The sequence below is a fragment of the Triturus cristatus genome, chromosome 11 (assembly GCF_964204655.1).
Source record: "Triturus cristatus chromosome 11, aTriCri1.1, whole genome shotgun sequence".
Classification (NCBI taxonomy): domain Eukaryota; kingdom Metazoa; phylum Chordata; class Amphibia; order Caudata; family Salamandridae; genus Triturus; species Triturus cristatus.
In genome coordinates, this window is record NC_140594.1 from 376174693 (window position 1) to 376200923 (window position 26231).

Genomic DNA, 26231 nt, shown 5'->3' on the forward strand with positions numbered 1-26231 from the left:
TCTGGGCACCGACTCGGGGGTCTCCCAGGGTCAGGTTGTTACAGTTGTTACACCCTCAGCGGCACTGGGGCAGCCGGGTGCAGAGTGAGTTAGGCCCAATGTTATCCTATGGGAGGCAGGGGGTCCTTGGTTGGTGGCTGCTGACTAGCAGGCCACGCGGCTGTGGGAGCTGGGTTCCTGGTCACTAGCTCAGGGCAAATGGGGAAGTAGGTAGGAGTAGAAGTTGCACTGCCTGGGCCACTCGGGCGGCTGGGTGCAGGGTGCTTTTGAGCCTTCGGGCGCACAATGGATTTCAATGGGAAAGCTCAAGGACGAACAAAGGCTGCAAGCTCGGGGACGAAGATTCTTCGGGTGCCACCACCACTTCGAGAGGTAAGTTGGGTAGTTGGAGGATAGGTAGGTACCCAGGAGTCGGTCACAGGGGGCCGCTGGGTGCCGGGTGCAGGGGTGCCTTTTGAGGTCGGGAAATCTTACCCTCTGTTGTTCGCGGTTGGGGGGGTCCCTGGTTCTGAGGCTGCAGGCGTCGTCAGGAGCATCGAGGTGGGTCTTTGGGTGCCGGATTCGGGGTCACAGTCCCCGGGGGGACGTCCTCGGGTTCTTTGTCCACTCCGGCACAGGCCAGGCTTGGCGGGTGCAGAGTGTGCAGGGTTCGCGGTTCCGGGCTGATGCCAGGGGTTAGAAACCTGCTTTGAGCAGAGCCACTGCTCATGGGAGTCCCAGATGCTCAGAGTCACAAGGTAGCCAGGTCCTCCGGGGTTTATGAGGTTGCTGGCCACAGGAGGTGCCGGGATTTAGCAGGAGGAGGTTCGAGGGTCGACAGGCCGGTAGGGCTGGGGCCGAAGCAGTTGGTGTCTTCCTATTCTTAGCAGCTGCACGGCAGGTCTTCTTTCTTCTTTGCTTTTTCTGAATCTGGAATCTGAGGAAGGAAGGTTCAGGGTGCCCCTAAATACTAGATTTAGCGGCGTTACAGGTAGGTAAAGGGCAGGGACCAATGGGTCCCTGCCCTGGGGTGGGTACACCCCCTATCCTGCCACTCTCCTGTGGGAGGGGGGCAGTACCCTAGTCCTGATTGGGCAGGGCTTCCCATCTTCAAGATGGCGAGAGCCCGGAGATGTGCTTCACCTCGCCTCCCCCACCTGAGGGGTGGGGTTGGCAGAGGCTGGCACAACCCCTGTCCTTACTTGGGGTTTCCGGCCAGTCTTCCCACCAGAGTGGGGGTCAGAACCAGTGGGGGCCAGTTGCTGGGTACAGCAAGTGGCCTGGAGAAGCTCACAAAGGTGGCATGCCTTTGAAGCTTCCCCCTGCCCATCCTGGGGGAGGAGACCTAGCACCTCGCCCAGGATGTGCCTTTTTGCAGGCCCAGGAGAGCGGCATGTCTGCCGTGTGGCAGCCTAGGCAGTCTCTCAGACAAGACGTGGATTGTAGGTCAGGTTTCAGGGGGCATCTCTAAGATGCCCTCTGTAGTGCTTTGTACATTAAATCCCACACTGGCATCAGTGCGGGTTTAATGTGCTGAGAAGTTTGATACCAAACTTCCCAGTCTTCAGTGTTGCCATTATGGTGCTGTGGAGTTCGTGTTTGACGAGCTCTCAGCACCATATACTCTTAAATGGCAGCACTGCACTTACAATGCCCAAGAATTTACCTGGGTACTGTGGGGGCACAGGGCTCATGCTCCTGTGCCCACACCACTGGCATAGGGCACCCAGCTAGAGGGGTGGCTGATGTATGCCAGGGCAGTGTAGGTTGCGGGCATGGCACACAGGGATGTGGGCCATGTCGACTCTTTTTTTTGTCTTGTACCCAGACACTCAGCCTGCAAGGGCAGTATGTTTGTGTTAGGGTACAGGGCCTCTAAGGGTGGCACAATAAGTGCTGCAGCCCTTAGAGGCCTTCCCTGGTCACAAGGCCCTGGGTACCTAGGGTACCATTTACCAGGGGCTGACATGTGGCCAGGGTTTGCCGTTTTAGGTTTTAGGGAAGAAACATAGGCCCTGGGTCCCTGATTGGCAGGTGGGGGCATACCATGCAAGAAAGATGGCACTTTCTCACACGCTGATCCTATATAGGTCTTATAGTAACTACACAACAGTGCAGAGCAGAAAGGTCAGCTAGGCCCTGTAACCATTGGTCCCTCAACGGCTGCCTTGTCTTGGAGTCCGGGACTAGACTCTCGCAGTCTCTGCTTACTGCAGGGGTTCAGTACCCCGGGTAGTGGTCTGCAAAGCTCCAGTTTGTCCTGGTGTCCTCTCACTCAGTGGGGAGGAGGGGGACAGATCGTAACTTCATGAGCACAGGGTCCTCTTACTGTGGGGCTGCTGCATTGGGATGGTTGGGGAGCTGCAAAGCAGTAAACCAGACTTTGCGTTTTGGTGCCTGAAGACGGCAGGGGAGTACCTCCTCTACTCCAAAGGGGATTGGTTCACGTTTTGTGATGGGCTGGCAGTCTCAGGGTTCTTGGAAGCTGTTCAGCTGTGGGACGAGCCGCTGGGTCGAGATTGTCGAGACTTCATGCAGCAGACAGGGTTTGGCGGCAGAAGTCCAGAGCAGTCTTCAGTTATTTCTTTTTTTTTCAGCTCTTGGTGTCCTTTTTTTCTTGATCTGTCAAATCTCAGTTCCTGGTGTTAGGGGGGCCACCTAAATACACAATTTAGAGAGGTTAAGGGGTGTGACAGGTATTAGCCAATGGGCTTCTTATCTTTTTTTTTTTTAACTTTATTTACCATTTTCAAATGAATACAATACAGGCATATCATTGCCACACACCATAACAAAGTAGAAACGAAAGATTTTCCTTGAGAGGATCTGATCTTAAACATCACACACAAGAGGAGAGTGTCTTCTTGACGTCGAACCTCCTCTGGACACAGTCATGGTTGACAGAGGCCTCGACGGTGACCGACACCTTGTTGACAGCAATGGAAGAGTATGCCTCGACGTTGATCCCCTTCTGGATGCCTTCATAGTCTACTTAGGCCTCGAAGTTGACCGCCGCCTAATTGAAAGCAACGGAGGACTACGCCTTGACATTGATCGCCGTAGCAATGACAGAGAACGATGTCTCGCCGTTATGTGATGAGCCGGCACCAACTGAGATTGACTCCGCAATGCTGACCGTCGCAGGGTAGACGGTAACGGAAGATTCAACGGTGGAGTATGACTCGAAATACTTCTATGTTTCAAAGTTTTCGACAGTGATTGATGCTCAGAAACCCTCTACAGTGATCTCGCTGTCGAAGGCAGTGCCGTAGTCTATTTCTTCGTCGTTGGAGCCATTTCAGACACCGAGCCCTAAGCTGAAGAAGAACGAATTGGGACTTTCCTTTTGGAAGTCAACCTGGGCCTTTTCTCCTTTTGCCTCATAGGAGATCTTCCTCTGGTGGTAGTAGACTTTTTTCTTCTCAGACAGACCATAAAGATGGATTCTTTCTCTCTCCTTGAAAATGCGTCTTGACAAATTCTGGCAGTGTTGGCCTGTCTCAGGGGAATGAGACTCAGGAAGGCAGAGAATACACATAGAATGGGAATCTGTTTTAGCCTTCTTTTTACCACAGGAGGGGCAAGGATCAAAAAGAGAAGGCATCTTCGGACTGAAAAAATCCAAATTTCTGCTAGAAAAATGGCAATTCCTTACTTCAATAGATGTTAGATGTTGAAATAAAACAAGTTATAGCATAAAAAGGAACATTTTTGACAGAATAGTCAAAAAAACGTGGGGCTGAAATACCAGGGCCCAGACTGAAGGAGCAGGAAAGAACAACTGACCTAACTGTCACCCCTGAGGCATGATGGGAAGCTGGAGGTCATGGCTGCCTTAAAGGCACGGTGGCAGTTTATGCTTGCAATTATTTTTATTTTCTATGCTGTTAAGCTTTCAATGCAGCCTATGGGCTAACAATGCCTGTGTCCTTTGTCGGACTACTTTTCTGCTGTTCATTGAAGACAGTTCAAGTGTCTCCTGGTTTTTTGGAGTGTTTGTTGCAAAAACAAGGTCTTAGAGCATTGGTTACTTCACTTACCTGCACCAGGCTTGGCTTGGTTCTAGAAATAAAATAACTAAATAATATTTTTTATACAAATTGCTCCGAGTTCAGTCTTGGAGTGTGTGACATCCTTTCTTGCCTAAGTGTGTACAACAACTGCTTAACACTACCCTCTGATAAAGCATTACTGCTCCCCCACATAACCACAAATAGAGAGTAAGGTATTATCTACGTTTAACTCCGTCCCCTGACCCTATTGGTCATGGTGAGGTTACTCAAGCTGTGGGTAACCTGTGTGGGTAAGCTGGGTTTTGACCTAGCTAAGTTAGAATTTGCAGAAGTAGGCACTTCTGAACCCAAACTAAAAAGATGGGGTAAAGACACTTAATAACTAGGAAAGGAGCATTGGAAATTAGGGCCTGAATCTGTTGAGATAGGCCATCACCCCAAAGGGACTGACCTGGACAGTAGGATGTAATACAGAGTAGGCCCTACAACTTTCAAACCACTTCCTTTACTCTTCCTCGCCTGAAAGACTAGGAAGACTCTCCCAGGTTTGGCTGAGTCTGATGACCTTTCGGCTGGGGTGGGAGCTTGTATAGGAAGTTGTTGCAGTAACCTCCCCCACACACACTTTTTGGCAGATTTTTGATGCACTTTGACTTGATGTGCCCTGGGTCCCTGCCAATCAGGTTCCCAGGGCTAGTGCTCCTTCCCAACACTGTACATTGTACGCCAATTGGTACCTCTCTGGCCACATGTCAGTCCCTTGTAAAAGGTACCATGGGTACTAAGGGCACTGTGATCAGGGAAGGCCTCTAAGGGCTGCAGCACATATTGTGCCACCCTCAGAGGCCCTGTACCGTAACTAACTACACACACACACACACACACACACACACACATTGAAGGCTGCGTGTTTTGGTGCAGAGGCAAGTGAAGTCTAAACATGGCACATATCCCTGTGTGCCATGCCTACGACCCGCTGCCTATGGCATAGGTCAGCCACCCTTCTAGCAGGGTGCACTATGCCACTCGTGAGGGCACAGGTACATGAGCCCTGCACTCCTACAGTGTCTAAGTCCATTCTTAGACATTGTAAGTGCAGTAATGCCATAAAGAGAATATGGTCTGGGAGTTGGTCATTACGTACTCCACAGCACCATAATGGCTTTACTGAATTCCGGGATGTTTGGTATCAAACTTCTCAGGATAATAAACCCACACTGATGCCAGTGTGGGATTTATTCTACAATGCACTCAGAGGGCATCTTAGAGATACCTCCTGAAAAACGACTAGCCTCTGGTGGGTTCCCTTACTGGTAAACCCCAGCCTGCCACCACGAGATATGTTTCTGGACCCCTGGGGCGGGAGCCTTCGCATCCTGAGCCCGAAACAAAGCCTTTCCTGGGCATAGGTGGGTGCACCTCTACCAGGCCAGAAAGAGCCATCTGTGGCAGGGGATCTTCACAGGCCTTGCCGCCTTTGTAACGTGACCCCCAGCTTCTCTTGCTAACAGGGGCAGGCCCCCATCCTGTCTCCCCTCCTTTTCAGAGGGAAGAAAGGTGAGAAAATTAGAGCAGCCCAGGTGTGCCCACCTCTGCCAACCTCACCCCTCAGGTGGGGGAGGCGATGTGAGGCCCACTCTTCAGTGTCGCCATCTTGGGATGGCATGGTGAGCAAAAGAACGATTAATTTAACCCAGATATCTTGACTAGGGGTGAATGTTTGATTTGCTCTGCATTCCGTCCATCATCTGTGGGTCTTTCTCCATCTTGCAGGATTAGGGATTGTGCCCCTTCCCCCCAAGTGAGGTGAGCACACCAAGGGTGTAGTCACCCTAAGGTCAGTAGCCCACTGGCTACTGACCTCGAAACCCCTAAAACGCCCCCTAAATACAGTATTTAGGGGGTAGCCCTGAACCAAGAAGACAGATTACCGCAACCTATGAAGAAAAAGGATGAAAAAAGACACCCAGCAGAGGAGACTGCAGAGAAGAACTGACTTGGCCCCAGCCCTGACGGCCCGTCTGCAGTTTCCAGAGATCCTGCGCCAAAAGTCGCCTTGTCCTGCAGCCAGCAACCTCCAGAACACTTGGAGGACTGACTGCCTTCAACAAATAGCGGATCTCCTATGAACAGCAGTCTGATCAAAAGAAACTTCCAAGACAGTCTCTGGGCCTGCTGAGGACAAAGAAACCAGACTCCTGGAACCACCACTGCACCCAACTGCCTGAACCCAGATCCCACCAGAACACCAGTCCCAGCAAGGTCCCCCAGCACTCCAGAACCTGACTCCCATCATGGGTTGACCCCTCCAGCACTCCCCGACGTCGCTTGCAGCCTCTGCACAGAGACTTCCCCAACGCGAATGGACCAGTAAGGTGAAATCCGACATCAAAAGACACCCCCTGCATCTAGCCGCCTTGCGCCCTGGAGAAAAGAACCCGAGGTGTACCTATATCCCCGAGCCCTCCAACTTACCTGCCCATATTGGTTCCTCCTGGAAGCCTCTCTGGACCGAGCCTGCAACCAAAATCCAAAACCAGCAACTCCCATGGAAAAAAACAGGGCACCAGATGCCAAAACAGCACCCTGCATCCGGCCGCCACTGTGCCGCTCTGGGTGCACCTTGTGTGCTAAATCAGATCCCCCTTTATCCTGAGCATAAGTACAGGATCTGTGCTCCCACAACCTTGTGGCCTGCCAGTGAGTAGCCACCAACCGGAGGCCCCCTATCCCCTTATTGGATAACATTGGGTCTCAGCACTCTGCACTGGCCGCCCAAGTGCAGCTGAGGGTGCATCTTTTGTGCTGGCCTAAACCCCCATTTGCACTGATTTAAAGTCCAGGAGCTTTGCTTCCAAAACCCAGTGGCCTGCTCGCCAGCAGCCACCAACCGGAGGCCCCCATCCCCTACTGGATAACATTGGGCCTCAGCACTCTGCACCCGGCCACCCTAGTGCCGCTGAGGGTGTAACAAGAGTGCATCCTTGACCCTGGGGGAACCCTGGTTCTAACCCCAGAAACCTAACTCCCAAAACCAAGTACTTACCTGTAAACCGATTTCCTCCCATAGGATTGCATTGACTGCTTTTCTTTGAAAATTCTTTTAAGTGTGGAGTTGGCTTATTTGAAACCTTGAAAAATTGCAAATGTACCAAAACTGAATTACTTACCTTTTGTCTAGGAAATGTCCCAATGTGATATCTAGGCATATCACACCGAGTAGAAAAAGTAACTTAAAAAGTAATCTGCAAAGTAATGTGCAACTAATCTCAAAAGTAACTGTAAAGTAATTTTGACTGTGTATTTATCTGTAAACAAACCAATTGCATCCAACTGCATTCCAATTATATTGAACTACATTATACCTGCCAAAGTATTACTTCACTTACCTGCATCAGGCTTGGCTTGGTTCTAGAAATAAAATAACTAAATAATATTTTTTGATACAAACAAATTGGCCTGGGTTCAGTCTTTGAGTGTGTGACATCATTTGCTTATTGAATGTGTACAAAAAATGCTTAACACTACCCTCTGATAGAGCCTAACTGCTCACCCACACTACCACACATAGAGAGTGAGGAATTATCTACGTTTACCTCTGCCTACCCTTTGGGGATCCACTGGACTCTGTGCACACTATACCTTAATTTGGCATAGTACATACAGAGCCAGCTACCTACAGCGCTTCCAACTGGTTAGACCCTGATCTACTTATCATGAAGAGGATCATCGCGTTGAGTAGGAAAGATGATCAACTTTCTGATATATGTTACTGGTTTCCGGGCACACTTTGAAATGGGGTACAGTCAAATCGGTGGCGTTCTGTAGGGAAGAGGTTAGAGGCCTGCGTACAACCCCCCATTGAGCTGGACTGGGATCCACTTCTACATGAGTTACAAGTGCTCTTTGAAGAGCCCCGAGATGACATGGGGGATGGGGGACAGTGACTGCTTAACGCACAATACTACAGTTTACAAATATCACCTGGTGTCTTCTTCCTTGTTCCCCCTCCCACCCCATCCCTTCACCACCCCCCCCCCCCCCCCCCCATAGTGTGCCTTACTTCATAGTGTATCTTGCGGAGTGTTAGCCAATATAGAATGCCGGAAGCTGTTCCTTATACTGTGAACACCTTTGTGGTCTTGCCTAATGCTTGTATAGATTATAAACCCTGGATTTCAACAGCCAAAGCTATACTGTTTGCTTAGTGCATTGATTGGGATTTGGACTGCTAATGTCTCTTACAACCTGTCAGTTATGCTTGTTTTAAACACTGTTTGCCGATTATAAAACCTGAACCAGTATCTCCTGTTGTATCAAACACCTTTTGCATAGAATGTGTAGACCTTGAAGGGAACATATACGCTAATGTCAATTCGATTCATTTATTGTTGACTACACTATTGTGTACACTGTAAAAAAATCAATATAAATGGTTGAAAATGAAAAATGCTGTGCCCCGCACCACATAGGGAATCCAGACTAAGGGCATGATTTAGATCTTTATGGACAGGTTACTACATCACAAAAGGGATGGATATTCCGCCGCTGAAATAAAAATAATGAATTATATCCTATGGGATTAATAGTTCAGCGGACGGGATAACCATCACTGTTGTGACGGAGTAACCCGTCCGTCAAGATCTAAATCAGGCCCCAAATCTCACAAGACACCCAATCTGACAAGAGTAAAGCTTAGCTGAATGATTTGGGTTGTCATTTTCTTAAATGCACTGAGAACAATAAGCTGGTCACAGGGAAATCAGACTGAAACTCAGCCTCTCTCTAGATAAAATGTGTACTTCAAAATAATAATAGCAGTTCAGGGAAATATGGAAAATATAGGTTTTAAAAGCCACAGTTTTTGGTGCCATAAAATGTGTCACACAAATAACCTTTATTCCTCCATTTGACTGTTAAACTGATCCAATCCCTTCAAAGTGCAATTCAAGATAGGGTGGTGACATCCCTTGGTGTGACAAAGTAACATCATTGCATCAAGACTTGCTCTCTGCTTTTTCGACTAAGGCTAATATGTCTGTGCTGTTTGGGTGGTACGGTACTATGCAAAATGGTTTATGGGATTTTGGGTCACACAATCATTTCATGGTGCATCAGTCTCCTGGTTCAAGGCATCAGATGAGTCACCCAAAGTATTCTAATCTCGCTGGAATTGCTCATATGAGCTGAGTGCAACAAATAATCTAGTGAACTGAGCCACCTCATCAGTTAAAGCAACATGGTGCGTGTCCAATAGCTAGGAAACAACTACACCTATGCAAGCCTGATTACAGGAGAACCATCTTTCTGTCACTGGTTCATTGCCCTGCAGTGTGTCCGACCCCAAAAGCTAAGGCAACATTATACTGGTTGTCCTATTATAGAAGGTAAAATAGTCTGTGACACAAATAAAAGTATGCGTCCCATTTACGGTCTTGAATTGGGCCAACTACTGCTCTCCAAACCACACTGTTCTTGTGAGCAAATGTGTACAAGGAACAGAAGAGTTTAATGGGAGTACCCCAGATAAAATATAGCAGATAGAAGACTGGAATTCCATATGCTTGGTCTGCATGTGGTGCACATACAAAAATGTCTTGGTGTGTGGTGGTGCAATTACAAAACTAGTACTCAAGGTAACGACTTTAAATTAATCTGCAGAAGAGCATTTTTTGTAAGCCAGGGAGCTTAGTGTACTGTAACCACCAGAAACATTGCAGTTATGAATCTCAATGAATGTCATTTTCCCAATCAGTTGTGAACTCAAGTGACTTTCATTTTGCCACCTCAACTGTGAATTGCTTTTGTGTTCAGAGGCTTTCACAGCATCAAAATGATTTTCTACCACATTCCTCACTGTACCTCATTTACTTTGCCCCGCAACCCTCCAATCATGTGTTCGAGGCACTGCAGCACTCCGACACCAACTCCATTATTAGTCAAGTGTGTCGCCACTGGAATAACCTGCACAGAAAAGAGAAAGATTAGTAAAAGAGGTTACAAATTGAAAACAGGAGAAAAAACGGGACCTGAAATAAAAATGATAGAACAGTGGAAAATATGGAGGGGGAAGCATTCAAAAATTGGCTCAAGTTGAAACAGAAGATCATGAGGGGCTGTCTAGGGAAACAGATAAACAATATTGGCAGACTAGTAAAAAACAAAGTGGTTAAGAGGGACAGTGAGTGAGGAAAAGATGCAAGTGAAAGACCATAAGGAAAAGGTGGGCACAGGTGGGGGGGGATACAGAAGCAAAGTTTGTGTGACGAAGAGAAGTGGAAACAGAAAAGCAAATAGGGCTTCAGGAAAAAATGAAAGAGGAGGGACAATTACCAAAATAACAAGAGAAACATAGAAGGGATAGTAAAGGAAAACAGAAGAACAAAAGTAGCACCTTGCAAGAAAAGAATACTGGCAAAAGAGAAGATGTGAAGTAAAAAGGGGGAAGAGACAACAAGGAAAAACACTGGAACGAAAGAACAACCTAATTACCTTTGGTAACACCCAATCTGGCAGTGACTATCTAGTCGCAGATTTGTTAACTTAGACTATTGCCCAGACATCAGACTGGATCTGCAAACAAATCTTGAGCAGTAGCTCGCTGTGCTGGTAGGTGGTGCTGATTAGCTCCACATTCCTGCACCGACATGCGCTATGCCTATATAGACCCCACCCCAGCACAGCACACAGGCATCAGTTTGTTTTCCTGAAATTTCCTCACCAGATAAGCAGAGCCACAATAGAAGGCTTATGGACCAGCGAGCAGATATTAAGGACCTACTGGGACCATTCTATGCAGGATAAAATGTTCGTAGAAGCCGGGAGGGTTGGTAAGAAATCTACAGCTAGACAGAGTCTCTATCAGATAAACAAACTACTTAACATTGGTAATGCCTCATCTGGTAGAGACGTCTAGCAGCAGAATCCTTAGAATACATACCCAAGCAATATTTCCTCAAAGGTGGGTCTGCTAACAGTCTCAGGCCAAAATGTTTGGGGGACCAAACAGGCACAGTGCCTGTCATGACGGACCAGACTGTCAAGGCAGTATTGCTTTCTAAAAGTGTGCAGAGATATCCATGTAGCAGCCTGACAGATGTCCAGGACAGGGACTCCACAGGCTTACCCAGTGGTCACAGGCTTGGCTGTGGTGGAGCCCTGCTTTCTCTATCTTTACCCCAGCAAACCCAACGAAGAGTTGATCATCCACCTGGTGTTCTCTGGTGCAACTGATGAAGAAAAACAATACTCATTTTGGGTCCAGGCGATAGAGTCTCTTCTCCTCCTTAGAAGGGTGTGGCAGAGCGAAGGTCAGTAGCCTGATGCTTTGGCCAACATGGAAAGGCATCAACACTTTTGGGCCAAAGAGGCATAGGTGCGGAGAACCAGTTTGTCTGGAAATAATTTGGTGTATAGAGGGTGTTCAGAAAGTACCTAAAGCTTGCTAATCCTCCTGGCTGTTGTAATGGCCACCAAAAAGATTGGCTTGATCGTTAAGAGACACAGGGGGCAGCTATGCATAGGCTCAAAGGTGCAAACACATTAAAAAGGTTAAAACCAAGTTAAGGTCTCATGGGGGTAATGAAGGATTTTGATGGAAACACATGTTGAAATCCTTTCAGGGAACAAGCCACAACAGGTGACTTGAACAAGAGGGGTTGATCCGGCACCCATGAGATAGACGAAAAGGCCGAAAAATACCCTTTAATTGTGCCCAAAGCAAAGTCTTGCCAGGCCAAAGATAAAACAAACTGCAAAACCTTAGACAAAGGTGCAGAAAGCGGATCAATATACTGTTCAGGATATCAAGCCACAAACCTGTGCCAATGTTAGGAATATACAGTCTTTGTTGAGAGACGCCAAGCTGCCAGTATAACGTCACAGGCTTCCGAGGGAAAAATCAAAAACTGTCAAATTAAGCCACTCAATCTCCACATAGAGGAGGAGAAAGAGTAAGTTCTAATGTAGAACCCTGCCATATTGCTGTGACAGGAGATCCTCCTGAAGGAGCAGTCTGACGGGAGGACTGATGCTCACGCTCAGGAGTTCGGGTTACCGTACTTTCTGTGCCCCAACAGGAGCCACAAAGATGACATGGGCCCGGTCTGTCCTGATCTTCTTAAGAACAGGCAAGGGTGGTATCTGCAAGCAGATATACAACAGTCCTAAGTCTCACTCAAGATGAAATGTGTCACTGTGAGAACGGCCTATTTTGACTTGGTTAGCACCCCCACTTTTTGCCTGGAAAATGGTGTGGTTCCTTTTGAAGTGCACAGGGTCCAGGTAAAATAGGTCCCCTGGGCCAGAGCTCCTTCCCTAAACAATACCACGATTGGCACAACTTAAGACCCTAGTAAATGGTACCCTGGTGCCTAGGGCATGGGAGCTGAAGGGGGTCCCCTAGGGACCCCTCACCAAGGCCATGCTAACTGCCACAGCAGACCGCATGCCTTGGTGCAGAAAAAAAACAACAAAGTTGACATGTCACACTGCCTGTGTGTCATGTCAAAACAGCACTGCTTAAGGTATAGGCAGGTCACCCCCTAGAAGGCCTTACAAGCCCTAAGGCAGGATGAACTATATCTCAGATGTGGGCATAGCTGCATGAGCTGATAGGCCCTTACAATATTTACGTTGATTTTTAATATTGTAAGTGCCAGGGAGGCCATAAAGAGTACATGGGCTGGAAATTCGACAACTTGAGTTCCCCAGCACCTTGGTAGCCTCACTGAACCCAGGAGTGTTTGGGACCAAATGACACCTGTTGATAAACCCACACTGATGCCAATATTGGATTTATTAAAACATGTACTAAGAGGGCACCTCAGAGGTGCCCCCTGAAAACCTACCAACCCTGGTGTGGTCTCTTAATTGCTTTAGGAAGTCTGCCACCACCAGACATGTTTTTGGACCCCTGGGTCGAGAGCCCCTCCTCTCGAGGCCAGAAACAAAGTCCATCCTGGGTGGTGATGTAGCTCCTCTTCCCCGGAATCAGCACAGTGCTTGAGAGGGAAACTTCATATGCCTTGCCGCTTTTGTAACGCGATCCCAGCCTCTGCTGCTAGCAACAGATGGCAGCCCCTGGTTCAAACCCCCACTTTTGGTGGGAGAACCGTCAAGAAAACTTAGTGAGAAAAGGAGGTGTGCCCCACTTCGCCAACTCCACCCGTCAGGTGCTGGATGTGAAGTTAAGCTCATTTTTCTGTGACAACCATTTTGAAAATGGTGGAAATTATCCATTCAGGGCTAGGGCTATGCCCCATCCTACAGAAGGGTGGCAGGCAACAGGGTGCAGACACCGCAGGTAAGTAACCCATTGGTCCCAACCTGTCACTACCCTGTAACGCCCCTAATTCTAGTATTTAGGTGGCACCCCTAGACCTTGAAACCAGATTTTTGACGACCTATGAAGCCTGGATGCCGAAGAGACACACCAGCAAGAAAGAAGGAGAACCAATGACTGACTTGGCGTCAGCCCTGCCGGCCAGGCTGCGGCCTTTCGCCCTATGCTACAAAAGTCAACTCGTCCTGCAGGCCCAGCGACCCCCAAAATCCTGTGAGCACTGCCTGCCTTCAACAAAGATTTTAAATCCCCCATGGACAGCAGACCTGTCCAGAAGAAACCAACTCTAAAGAAAAAATTCTGCCCTGAGGTACTGAAAATCCGCCGCTGGACCCACATCTGCCCACAGCCCGAGTCCAAGTGGCCCACTGTGAGAAAGTGCCATCTTTCTTGCATGGTATGCCCCCACTTTTTGCTGAATTGCTGATGTACTTTGACTGCGTGTGCCCTGGGCTCCTGCCAATCAGGTGCCCAGGGCCTGTGTTCCTTCAATAAAACTGTATTGAAGCCTAAACCCAATTGGCATCTCTGGCCACATCTCTGGCCACATGTAAGCCCCTGGTAAATGGTACCATAGGTACCCAGGGCACTGTGACCAGAGAAGGCCTCTAAGGGCTGCAGCACTTATTGTGCCACCCTTAGAGGCCTTGTACCTTGACACACAGGCTGAGTGTCTGGGTGCAGAACAAAACACAAAGACGACATGGCACACCTCCCTGTGTGCCTTGCCCACAAACCACTGCCCTGGCATACATCAGTCACCCCTCTAGCTGGGTGCCTTATGCCAGGGGTGAGGGTACAGGTGCATGAGCCCTGTACCCCTACAGTGCCCAGGTCTATTCCTGGGCCCTGTAAGTGCAGTGTTGCCATTAAGAGTATATGGTGCTGGGAGGTCGACATTACGAACTCCACAGCACCATGATGGCTACACTGAAGACTGAGAAGTTTGGTATCAAACTTCTCAGCACATTAAACCCACACTGATGCCAGTGTGGGATTTAATGCAAAATGCATGACAGAGGGGATCTTAGAGATGCCCCCTGAAACTAACCAACAACCAGCGTTCTGACTGAGAGGCTGCCTAGGCTGCCACCCAGCAGACATTTTGCTGGACCCCTGGGTAGAGAGCCATCCGCTCTCGTGGGCCTGGAAGAATGCACATCCTGGGCGAGGTGCCAGGTCTCCTCCCCCAGGATGGGCAGGGTAAGCTTCAAAGGCATGCTGCCTTTGTGAGCTTCTCCAGGCAACTTGCTGTACTCAGCAACTGGCCCCCACCGGTTCTGACCCCCACTCTGGCGGAACGATCGGCGGAAAAACCCAAGTGAGGAAAGGGGGTGTGCCAGCCTCTACCAACCCCACCCCTCAGGTTGGCAGGGGCTGGGGAGGCGAGGTGAAGCACGAATCCGGGCTCTCGCCATCTTGAGGATAGGGAACCCTACCCAACCAGGACTAGGCTCCTGCCCCCCTGCAGGCACCATTTGCACACGGGGGTGGGAAAGTGTGTATACTGTTTTATCTTAAATTACGTTTTACCGTACGCGTACGGTAAGCGTAATCGGCGTTTTTTCGAAAAAAAAAAAAATTGAATTTTTTGCTTGGGGGGTTCTTTTGGTACACCTTGATGAAGTCTAGGTGGTTAGGAGCTGTTTAACCTGCCCCTTTGCATGTTTTCACCCTTTGTTTTTCCGCCCCCCCTCAGAGTGCGAGAGAGAAAATGGCGGCCGCCGCTTCCTGGTTTCGACCGATTCGAATGTTTACTAAGATCTAACAGCCAATCAGAATCGCGCTCGCGCACGGCACCGTACGCGTACGGTAAGCTTACCGTAAGCGCACGGTAAGCGCACCATAAGCTGCCACAGATATATATATTGATTTAAATGCTATTTTCTCAACTACTGAACAGATTTACACCAGACCTACAAAAGGCACTTCCTTGACCTGTACGCTACCTCTCTGCCAAATTTCAAGTAACTCTGTTCAGCCGTTCGGGCTGTAGCTGTGTCTAAAGGTCCTAAGGCAAAAATGCATGGGAAAAACGCGTTTTGGGACCCCCCTTTTTTCTCAGCCCCCCCTTGACGAATCTCCCCGAGACTTTCAGGGTAGGAGCGGAGCGTAGCGCCCCATTAGTTTTGAAAATTTCGCGAGGATTCGTCGACCGGCGCCAAAGTTATTGTGCGCGATATTACATTACTGATGACATATGTGTCTTTATGAAAAATAAATATTTGTAATATATGTATAGCTAAAGATTAATGGAAGAAGACCTGGGTAAATAAGTGTCTAAATACAGTGATGTAATATCTGACGTCATCAGCAGAGGATTGCGGTCGCGTGAGTTATAGTTGCCTGCACTAACTATAACGGGGGAATTTCATTGGTTTTTTATGAGTGAAATGTCCAGCTAACTATAACATGTGTGAAACCTATGGTTTTTTAAGTGAATTTGCAAGGTTTTTTAAATGCTAATTCGTAACTATAACGTGTGTGAAACCTATTGTTTTTTCAGTGAATATATATAAATATACACACACACACACACACACACACACACACATATATATATACACACACACATATATATATATACACACACATATATATATACACACACACATATATATATACACACACACACATATATATATATATATACATACTTACCTTAACCACTTTTACAAAGTATATGCCTTTACCACGCATGCCTTTGCAATGTAATGGTAGGCGTGGTAAAGGGATATGCGATGTAAAAGTATGCGTTGTGGTCCAAACACGTTGTGACAGCACTTCCGTTGTTACAAATGCATTGTGGTGGTATGCGTGGTGTTGACATGCGGGGTAACATCATATATTCTGCCCTTTGAGTGCATTTCACATTAAATCCAACCCTGGCATCAGTGTGGGTTTAATGAACAGAGAGGTTTGATACCAAACTTTCCAGAAATCAGTAAAGCCATCATGGTGCTGTGGAGTTCATAATGACAAAGTCCCAAACCATATGCTCTTTATGGCTTTACTGCACTTAGAATGCCTAAGAATGGACTTAGACACTGTAGGGGTACAGGGCTCATGCAACTGTACCCTCACTAGTAGTATAGTGCACCCAGCTAGAGGGGTATCTTACCTATACCACAGGCAGTGGGTTGTAGGCATGGCACACAGGTATGTGTACCATGTTGACACTACATGTTTCTCTGAACCACAATACGCAGCCTGAAATGGCAGTGTGTGGATGTGTTCAGGTACAGAGCCTCTAAGGTTGGCACAATATGTGCTGCAGTCCTCAGAGGCCTTCCCTGGTCACAGTGCCCTTAGTACCCATGGTACCTTTTGCAAGGGACTTACATGTGGCCAGAGATGTGCCATTTGGGGGTACAAAGGTACAGTCCTGGGTACCTGATTAGCAGGAACCCAGGGGACACTTAGTCAAGGGGTATCAAACATCAGGCAAAAAGTGGAGGTCAACCATGCAAAAAGGGGCCCTTTTCTACACATGCCCACTGGGATTACAGGCCCCACTGCAGAGCTTGCACATGCCAGTGGGCATGCTTTACTAGCAAAATGCAAGGGACCATGAGACCCAGTAGCCCAACAGTCAGTCTGACCAAAAACCAGGACCGAGGCGGAATCATCAAAATCATAGCCTGAATATACTGGACTCGCCACTCCAAGAAGTAGGCACAGAACTGCGCTGTTTACAGAATGGCGCGATGAAAGGGAGTGTCGGAATGGGAGTCAGGTAATACTTTGTCACATTTATAGTGAACCCCAGCAAATGAAGGAGTTCTGCCGTAGTCTGGAGGTGGGAGATGACAGCCTCAGACGAGCCCACTTTCAACTCTGTAGATAGGCTGCTACCACTGCCATCACCTTTGTGAACACCTGAGGTGCGCTGGTAAGGCTAAAGGGGATTACAGCACACTGAATGTGCGCTTTGCCCATCTTGAACTGCAGGTAACGTCTGTGGGCTCTCAGGATGGCTTTATGGAAATATGTCCAGCAAGTCCAGTGCTACAAACTAGTCTCCACGTTCCAGAGCCGACACGACCTGAGCAAACATGCGCATTTTGAGTTTCTCCTTTTTCAGAAAGTAGTTGAGGAGGTGTAGATCTAGAATAGGGCAGAAGCATCAGTCCTTCTTCAGCGAAGGGAGTAGCAGAAATAGAAACCACGACCTACTTCTGATGTCGGCACCTTCCTGATAGCTCCTTTGTCCAGAAGAACCTGTACTTCCCGACGCAACTGGGAGAGGTAGTCCTCTTTCAGCCGCTCGGAAGATGCTGTTATGGGTGACAGGGTGTCCATGAATGGAAGGGCTCAATCACGCTGAACAATTTGGAGCACCCATTTGTCTGAAATTACAAACCACCATTGTGGCAGGTGATGCTGGATTCCACTCCCGACTGGTTGCCCATGTTGGTAAGAGGGCATATTAAAGAGGTCTTAAGGCTGCAGCTGCCGGGGGCGGTAAGCTGGACAGATCCCTGGCCTTGTGTCTCATGAAGCTTGTAAGAACCACAGCCATGAAAGAATTGAGTAGTCTGCTGGCTAGAGTGGCTGGGCGGAAAAGGACGTTATGTTGTTATGTGAATTTGTAGGGCGTGTCTAATCACCCATGAGGGTATCCAGAAGGGGCGAAAGGCAGAAATAAGGTGGTGTGAGGCCGTAGAGAGTCCCAATGACCTGATGATCGTCCTGCTGTCCCTAAAGCGGTTGAATGCCAAATCTGCCTTATTGCCAAACAGACTGTTGCCACTGAAGGGCACTGAGTGCTATTGAATGGCATGTCCATAATGGATGTCTGGACATCCCCCTAAAAGCCAGTTAACTGAAGCCAGGGGTGGTGAGGAAGTGACAACGACAAAGCATTTGTTCTACCTAGTGAGTCTGTTGCATCCAGTCTGCAGTGTATTGTGAACTTTGCTGCATCCCTGTCTCTGACAATAGCATGGGACAGGACGGTTCAGGCCTCCTCTGAGACCATGAGCAGCACTTTACATGGTCCCAAACTGTCTGGGAATACCAGCCCAAGAGGCATGCAGTATTCACGGACTGCAGTGCAAGGATGGTGGAAGACAGAATCCTCTGGCTGAAGGTGCCCACTGGCTTCCAGGGTTCCCTATCCAGTGTTGTGCTAGGGAAGGCCCCATGGTTGGCCTTGGAGGTGGAGGATTGGACAACCAGGCTCTCCCGGTGTGGTGTTGGGTAAAGAAAGCTGGGTTCCAAGGAGTGAGGAAATTGTGTCGGGCACTAAGCCTTTGCACAGGAAAGCGTGTGAATGGCTTGGCCCAGGCCATCAGTGAAGGTTCATTAAAGGGGAGAAGAGGTTCTGTGGGGGACAGAGTTGAAGCACCTCCGTCTTGACCGTCACTGAGGGCAGATTAAGGTTCAGGACCTTCCTCTGTTGTCACACTAGGAGGAGACTAGGCCAGCATCAGGAGAAGTGTCCAGACCACTAGCATTAGTCAGTTCTTCATACCAGATATCCTCGGCCAAGGGGTCTTGAACAGGGGAGGGGGTCGGGATAACCATAGGGATCCTCGGATCCGCCCCAATCACTGTCAGTAAAAGGAGGCACTATTTCTGACCTGGATGGTATTGGCCCAGTCGGTGTCGATGTAGGACAATGCCAGCCCTTCTCTGTATCCGAGTCAGCACCATCGAGGAGCGTCGCCGGCAACAGTACCACGGGAAAGGCACCCCTGGAACAGACTCCAGGGAAGATCACATACTCATTAAAATTGTAAGAACCATCTTGGCACCGCGTTGTCTAGAGAATAAAGTGGTAGCCTCACAAAAGCTATGCAATGAGATCGCCACCCATTTTAGGGATAAAGTGGCTAAGATAGTCGATCATTTTAAGGGCAACAAAATAAACAGTCAGGATTCAGATAAGGAGGCGACCAGGAGGTCGTCCTGCCATTGCTCTTTGGCTTCTTTCCCCACTTTTACGGATCGGTCGTTCGATACGACAGCCTTTAGTATTTCCTCCGGTTCCCCTCTGGACCCCTTGCCTCAGAAGATGTGGAAGATCTATGGCCGCCTGACCTTCCCCTGGCTACGCCAGATTTGCAACCAGCCTCTGGAAGTGGGTCTGGTTCCAGAGGGTTGGAAACAGGCGATGGTCTCACCCCTTATCAAAAAACCTACCCTGGACCCTACTAATCCGGCTAGCTTCCGACCAATATCTCTCCTTCCTTTTCCTATTAAAATCCTAGAAAAGGTCGTGAGTAGGTCCCTCTCCGACTATTTAGAGGAATACCATTTGTTGGATAGGGACCAGTTTGGCTTCCGTCCCGGTCACGGAACGGAGTCAGCTCTGGTCACTATGCTGGACAACATGCGAATGCGGGCTGACAACGGGAGCACTGCTGTTTTAGTGCTCCTGGATATGTCAGCCGCATTTGATACAGTGAGCCATTCATTCCTGCTGGAGCGCTTGGAGGAGTTTGGGGTGAAGGGCCGGGCACTAAAGTGGATCCGCACCTATTTGGCGGGAAGACACCAAGTGGTGACCCTGGGGCCTTTTTCCTCGGAAAGAACCCCCGTCGCCTTTGGAGTACCGCAGGGCTCTAGCATCAGCCCCATATTGTTTAATATATATCTACAGCCGTTGTTTGCGATCATCAAGGCGTCAGGGGTGGAATTAATCAACTACGCAGATGATACGCAGTTGGTTTTTTCACTGGAAGGAAGACAGTCAGTCCCCCTTGAACATTTTCAGACCTGCATGTGGATGACCATTGACTGGCTTCAGAATAACTGCCTGCAGTTCAATGCAGATAAAACCGAGCTACTTTACTACTCACCGTTAAGACAGATCCAACACTCACCAGTGGACTTCAGGCTCGTTCCGGACGAGGCTCCACTGGTGCCAGCCAAAACAATACGGAATCTTGGTTTTTTGTTCGATACTAATCTCCAGCTGGACTCGCAGGCAAATAAGACGGCCAGCTTCTGTTTTGGGCTACTACGGCTTCTCCGCCGAATCCTTCCACTTCTGCCCAATTACGCCCGTAACACGGTTGTAAGGAGTACGGTACTAAGCAGACTGGATTACTGTAACTCCTTGTATTTAGGAGCCCCTCAATATATTCTGCAGGGGTTACAGAGAATCCAATCAGCTGCTGCGGAATTGGCGTTAAACCGCAAGCATGACTCTTCCTCTACTCAGGCGCTATACGAGCTCCACTGGCTACCAGTTAGAGAAAGGGTTCTTTTTAAGTCCCTCTGTCTAATCTACAAAGCTACCCACAGGATGGGCCCAGCCCCTCTCCAGGAAAGATTTACCTATTACTCCCCCACAAGACAGCTGCGCTCTTCTAGCGCCAGTCTGTTGGCCCAAGCTAGATTTAAACGCTCAAGGATGGGTGGAAGAGCCTTTAGTGTAGTGGGTGCTCGGATGTGGAATGAGCTCCCTCAGGGAATTAGACAGATTAACTCGCTAATGGAATTCAGAAAGAACCTGTCTCTTTCCAGTAGTCTGATGGCTCCTTGTTCGACCCCTCTCAGCATTGGTGACGCCATTTTGTCAGAGCACCTGGAAACCCGTAGGGTCACAGCTTGCGCTTTATAAATTTCAATACAAATATAACCAGAGCCTAATCAGGGAACAGATCAAAGTGACCGACAGGTGCAGAGGGCGAACGCACCAGCAGAAATCCAGTTGGGGCACCTGCCAAACTCAACAGGCGCAAAGATGCTCCAGAGGCGTCAGCTCGGACAAAAATGAGTTGCATCGCCTCAAAGTTCTTTAGTTCTTTAAGCTGGGGGTGTGGGGGGCTGTCGGGGAATCGCTCTAGTTCCAGGAAACTAAGAGACACGGACCATACCCGGACCCGGGCCCTGTAGCTTCTGTGTGGGAGCCGGGTCTAGATTTGTGGCGCCATTCACGCACCTTGTCCGATGACCAGGATCCACGCAGCAGAGTCGAACAACACTTCGCCATCTTTGTCTTCTTTTTCTTGTGGGAGTTACCCGACAAAGTTTTAGAGCGTGACAACGACTGGTGGGAAAAACTCAGAGAGGGCCCGGGCCCTTGCTCATGAGTGGTGCGGTGCGAAGTCATCTGTTGTCAGGTGACCAAGAGCTTTAGGGCATGCTCCCAAAACACCATGGGGTTCATCACTCAACAGGGGGACATCCCTAATGCATATTGGCAGCTCAGCTCAAAAAGAATTTAAACAAAAAGTCAAAAAAAGTAGCCCATAAAAAGACTGAGATAGCTCTCTCCAGATCTGCATTGAAGGCGCAGAGAGAAAATAGTGAAGCCTATATATGAACCACACATGTCACTTGTGGCACAGCAGACACGGAACCGATCGACACACCACCCACTGGCGCGCAGAGTTACTGCTCAAGATTTTCCGGATCCAGTCTGATCTCCAGGAAATATTCTAAGGTAAGGAATCTGCGGTGAGAAGTCTATCAGATAAATGCGATTAGGAAAAACTGAATCGTGACGGAGAAAGGAAACAAAAAGGGGAGGTTGCAGCACACATGTCAATCTGCTCTGCCCAGACACCTAACCGCACTTTCAAATTCTATGGTATTGAACATGTCCCCAGTAACCCGAGGGGGGGTAACAGGGAACTTACGTTGAGACAGAAAGAGGCCTTATGGATTTTAAAACTGAACAGTGTGGAACAGGGTCTTAATATTGATCATGAGCTACACTACTTTTTAGGTAAATAATCCAGCAAGTGGTATTCATAGTGGTTTTCTATCGGATAGGATGATTTTCTAAGCTTCCTAATTAATCGTAACCAATCAGATATAAACCCACAACGACCATATTTAAGGTACACCACCGGTTCTAATCACCGGTAGAATTTACTCTGACCCCATGTATACCTTAAATATATGACAATATGGTTATGCTTTGTAACATGTTTGACATGAATGTTTTTCTCATTGAGCTGTCTTTACTTTCATGCTCTCAATTAAAGTATATTCAGGGTCATTATCTCATGAAAAATGTTATTTATCTTCAAAATTGCAAATTATGTCTTAATAACTACCATTTTCGCTGATATTGTAGTAGTTATTGGTGCTCTATGTACTGAGTCTAATAGATGGAGAGAATTGTTGGCTTTTATACTATATCGCCGACTCTCACGGATCACTTCTATAAGTATTCTTGTTAAAACCACACAAACACTCACCTAAGTTTACTCTTATTTTGGGACTTTATTCCTGTCTCAAAATGGCCGCCGGTTTAGATAACACACTCTAGCCCTTCCTTTATTTTACTCATAATGTTATGACACGTGATGTTGTTCGAAGTAACGTGAGAACGAGATCACGTCCGATTTCCTCAAAAAGAGAAAGATTTTGCCATACGTTCACGTACTCGGGAGCTTAAGATACCTGGAGAAGCTGGCGTCACGCTCGTTAATGCTATTCTACTTAAAACGGTAAGCACACTGTGATATGCAAGCTTAATAGATACACGAAGGATCGGAGCATGGTCTAACCGGACACCCACTACTCCGCATGTTAGAAATTTGGTCTTAGAAATTATGGGAACTCTTACAGCCAGTATTGGTTTAATTGTCATTGACACGTAAAGTTAACAAGTGAGTTTTTATACATACGTTTGTCACTAGAGTTAGCATACCGCTCTCTTGCCCGTTTAACGACAGCATACTCGTTTCTCTATATATAGCCATATTCGGGACATATAGAACAGTTAAGATTCGAGCATATTGGCACTTTATTTAAATATGGGCACAACTGAGTAGGATATGGTTCTCAATAACTTCTTACGTCGTTTTTAAGGATTTGTCGGTTTGATTTGATGTTAGTATTTACTATTTATATTCCTTGATACCATATACTTTGCTACGTGCCATTAGACTGCTAGGTTATTTTTGTTTGACCCTCGGCATATATGAACAGTTTCCTGATTTTGGAACTTTAAATTTTGCAGTATTGAATGGGAAACCACTTATGAATCGAAAGCAGTTTTATTTTGCTGCCAAGTGACGCCACCACTACTGACACCATTTGGCGGTTTGGAATTATCACCGCCCTATAAGTAGGTCACATATTACTTTATTATGTACCTATTAAAACTATTGTTTTGAGCGCATTTAACGTTATCGTTCTTGTCCTCTGCTTATTTTTTAATTTGTGGTCAATTACTGTTTTTAGAAACATTATCCAAGCAAGAAAGAGGTAGATATGGTTTATGTCTGTTACGCCGGTTATCACGTTAAATACACATTCTATAGCACGTGGTTTGCACTGCCGTTACGATTCCGTGAGTTCACCGGGCCATTGGTCATCTTTAAAAATACTAGCCACAATCACATCACGTTATATATAAATTTTGCCTCTTCCATTATTCTTACAATGGTTCCACCTTTGTGTTATCACACAAATGAAACGTTATGGGTCAGATCATATGCACAAATAGCACGGTTTACTCTCTCCATCTTAATTAGGGTCATAGTTGATTCTTCTAGCTTTTCAGCTATACTGTTAGGCCGTTTAAAGTACTTCCATAGTATATTATGTATCTGAATAATGGCGAGCTCTTCACTTTTCTTTGGCAAGTTCCACCTGTGGGTGTTTTATTGTTAAATGCTCTGATGCGTTCTTATTTAGGATATACGCTAGTTCTTTTTATTCTTTCTGTAAACACAGCCTTGAAAAAGTCGCGGGACTACATTCCCTTGTGGCGACGAAACACGTGTTGGCTGTCTGAAAATACTGTGAAGAATAGAAACCAATAAACAACGAACTGGAGGAGTGAAGAAAGACTAACTCATTCTTTTGCTAATGTGTTTTAATTGCTTTTGTGGAAACTCGTAATACTTCTAAAACATTCATTTTCAGTACGAGTGCTAGGGATTGCTTTTTGTTTTGACTGGGTCTAGGCCCTGATTCTGGGAAGAAGGGTGGTACTTTTCACCTTATAGCACCGTCATTTACTTAATCAAGGACATATTATTGTGATTTTCCTTTTGGCGCCTATACCTTACAAACACCACCAATTCCAGTTTTCGAAAAAGGGGAGGTTGGACTCCAGTTAAAACAAAGGAACCCTTTAGGAAAAAAAGTAACAAAGAAGGAGGAAATAGGAAAGAAAAAAAACTTTCCTGAAACTACAGTTCTCTATCTTTGGTAGTTTTCGTAGACTGAAGTGCTTAAATTAGTACCCATCAGGTTGGAAATTCTCAGTGATAAATGTTACTACAGCAGTGTACACCAACACTTTAAAAGACTGGGCAGGTTCCAGAAGCAGATAAAACAAGCAATGTCAGGAGTGAGAAAGAGAGGATCAATAAAAACAAATAGTCTCAGACCACGAAATACAAATTCTTCATCAGCAAATGGTGGTACCCAGGGACACAGTGGCAAGTTTCCAATTAGTTGATTTAGGAAGTATGCTTAAGTGTTGTGGTGGCCATGGTGTGTGCCAGATAATTCTTGTACTAAGACCCCTGGAATGAACCTACCTTGACATCAAAATAGTTCAAGTCGCACAACCTACTTGCTCACCAGAGAGACCACAAGCCGGAGTCCGCAGTACTGCCCACAAGAGCTTGGTTTGGTTATGGCGGAACAAGAATTTAGCTCTCCAGATTTGCATGCAGATAGGTATTAAGCGTGGCCACAGCCAAATGTATTTAACCTCTGACATCTATAGAGATTTTTAGTGGGCATGTTGAAAGGGCTTTTAAGCATTTATGATGCATTGCATGAGCTATTACAACACTTGATCCATCTCAATCAATCAGGATGCAAGTTCTCCTTGTGAAGGTACACATGATTGCGACATTCAGATACCCCAGGGAGATGACCAGATATTCTACTTTTTACAAGCAGAATGGTAAGAGCGTTAATGAAAGGGCTTATGAGACTTCCCACCAGTGCCTAGGCCTGCTCATTCATGAGAACTGGTTAGTCCTGGCAGTCTTAAAGGCAGAATAGATTAAAAAAATCAACTTCTGCCACTCAAAGAGGGTGATTCCATGATGGCGGGTACAAATGAACTACACCAATGTAGAGAGTGACTAGGGGGATTAAAACAACAGACTATGAGAGAAAATTAAGCACACCAAAGTTAAGAGCAAACGGGATATAATTGTAACAAGTAAATAGTAACAAACAATGTAGGCCAGGGGAATTATGAGAGATAACTTTTAAAAAACAGTCAGATAGTAACAGAGATAGAAAGAGTGGGCGAAAGGGACAGGAAAACGTATGAAAGGGAATGGCCAAGAGAAACCAGATAATGCAGAAAGAGATATCAGGGAGGTACAGACGGGAAGAAGTAAAGAAATATTGTCACAGATGAAGGGAAAGATGGAGATAATGGAGATTAATGTATAGATAGTGACAACAAAAAATGTGATAGAGAAGGAGACAGAGTGTAACAGCATGAAGGGGGAGGACATGGTGAGAAGAAGAAAATGAATATTCTTTGGGGACAGCTTTCCAGCAGTGACTACAAGAACTACTCACCTCCATGTTCAGTACAGGATACAGGATATCAGTAGTACAGGATATCACTTGGAATAAAGATAACTTCAAATGGACCAGGACAAGGCAGATCTTAAATGCACTGGGCTGTGTTATTAGCCAAGTACTTTCTTTTAGCACAGCATTACTTTATTGTGAAATAAATTATGCACTCACAATGTATGTGGCACTGGTGAACTATGATTTGCGTTTTATAAAAGGACATTGTTTAGACCATCGTCACTGTCAGCAACAAATTACTTTCACCGAACACATTGACTAAAGAAACTTTATAAATATGATGGATGTTCACTTGTAGACACTTTCGAGTACAATAAAGTTGTTACCCAACATATGGGATTGTGTCTCTGTTATTTGGCGGGTAATCAGTTGCAGTGAAGGTTTGCTACATTTTCCCTTTTATTAGT

The 26231-nt window shown here is 47.0% G+C and overlaps 1 protein-coding gene across 8 annotated transcripts in view; it reads right to left on the reverse strand.

Moving 5' to 3' along the window:
• The window catches only part of KANSL3 (KAT8 regulatory NSL complex subunit 3), a 596819-nt gene that overhangs the window by 354364 nt on the left and 216224 nt on the right, over nucleotides 1-26231 (reverse strand). For all 8 annotated transcript variants that reach the window (XM_085634440.1, XM_085634436.1, XM_085634437.1 and 5 more), the window contains exon 8: nucleotides 9855-9956. In XM_085634440.1, the coding sequence (XP_085490566.1) occupies nucleotides 9855-9956 (102 nt within the window). The remainder of the gene's footprint in view (nucleotides 1-9854; nucleotides 9957-26231) is intronic.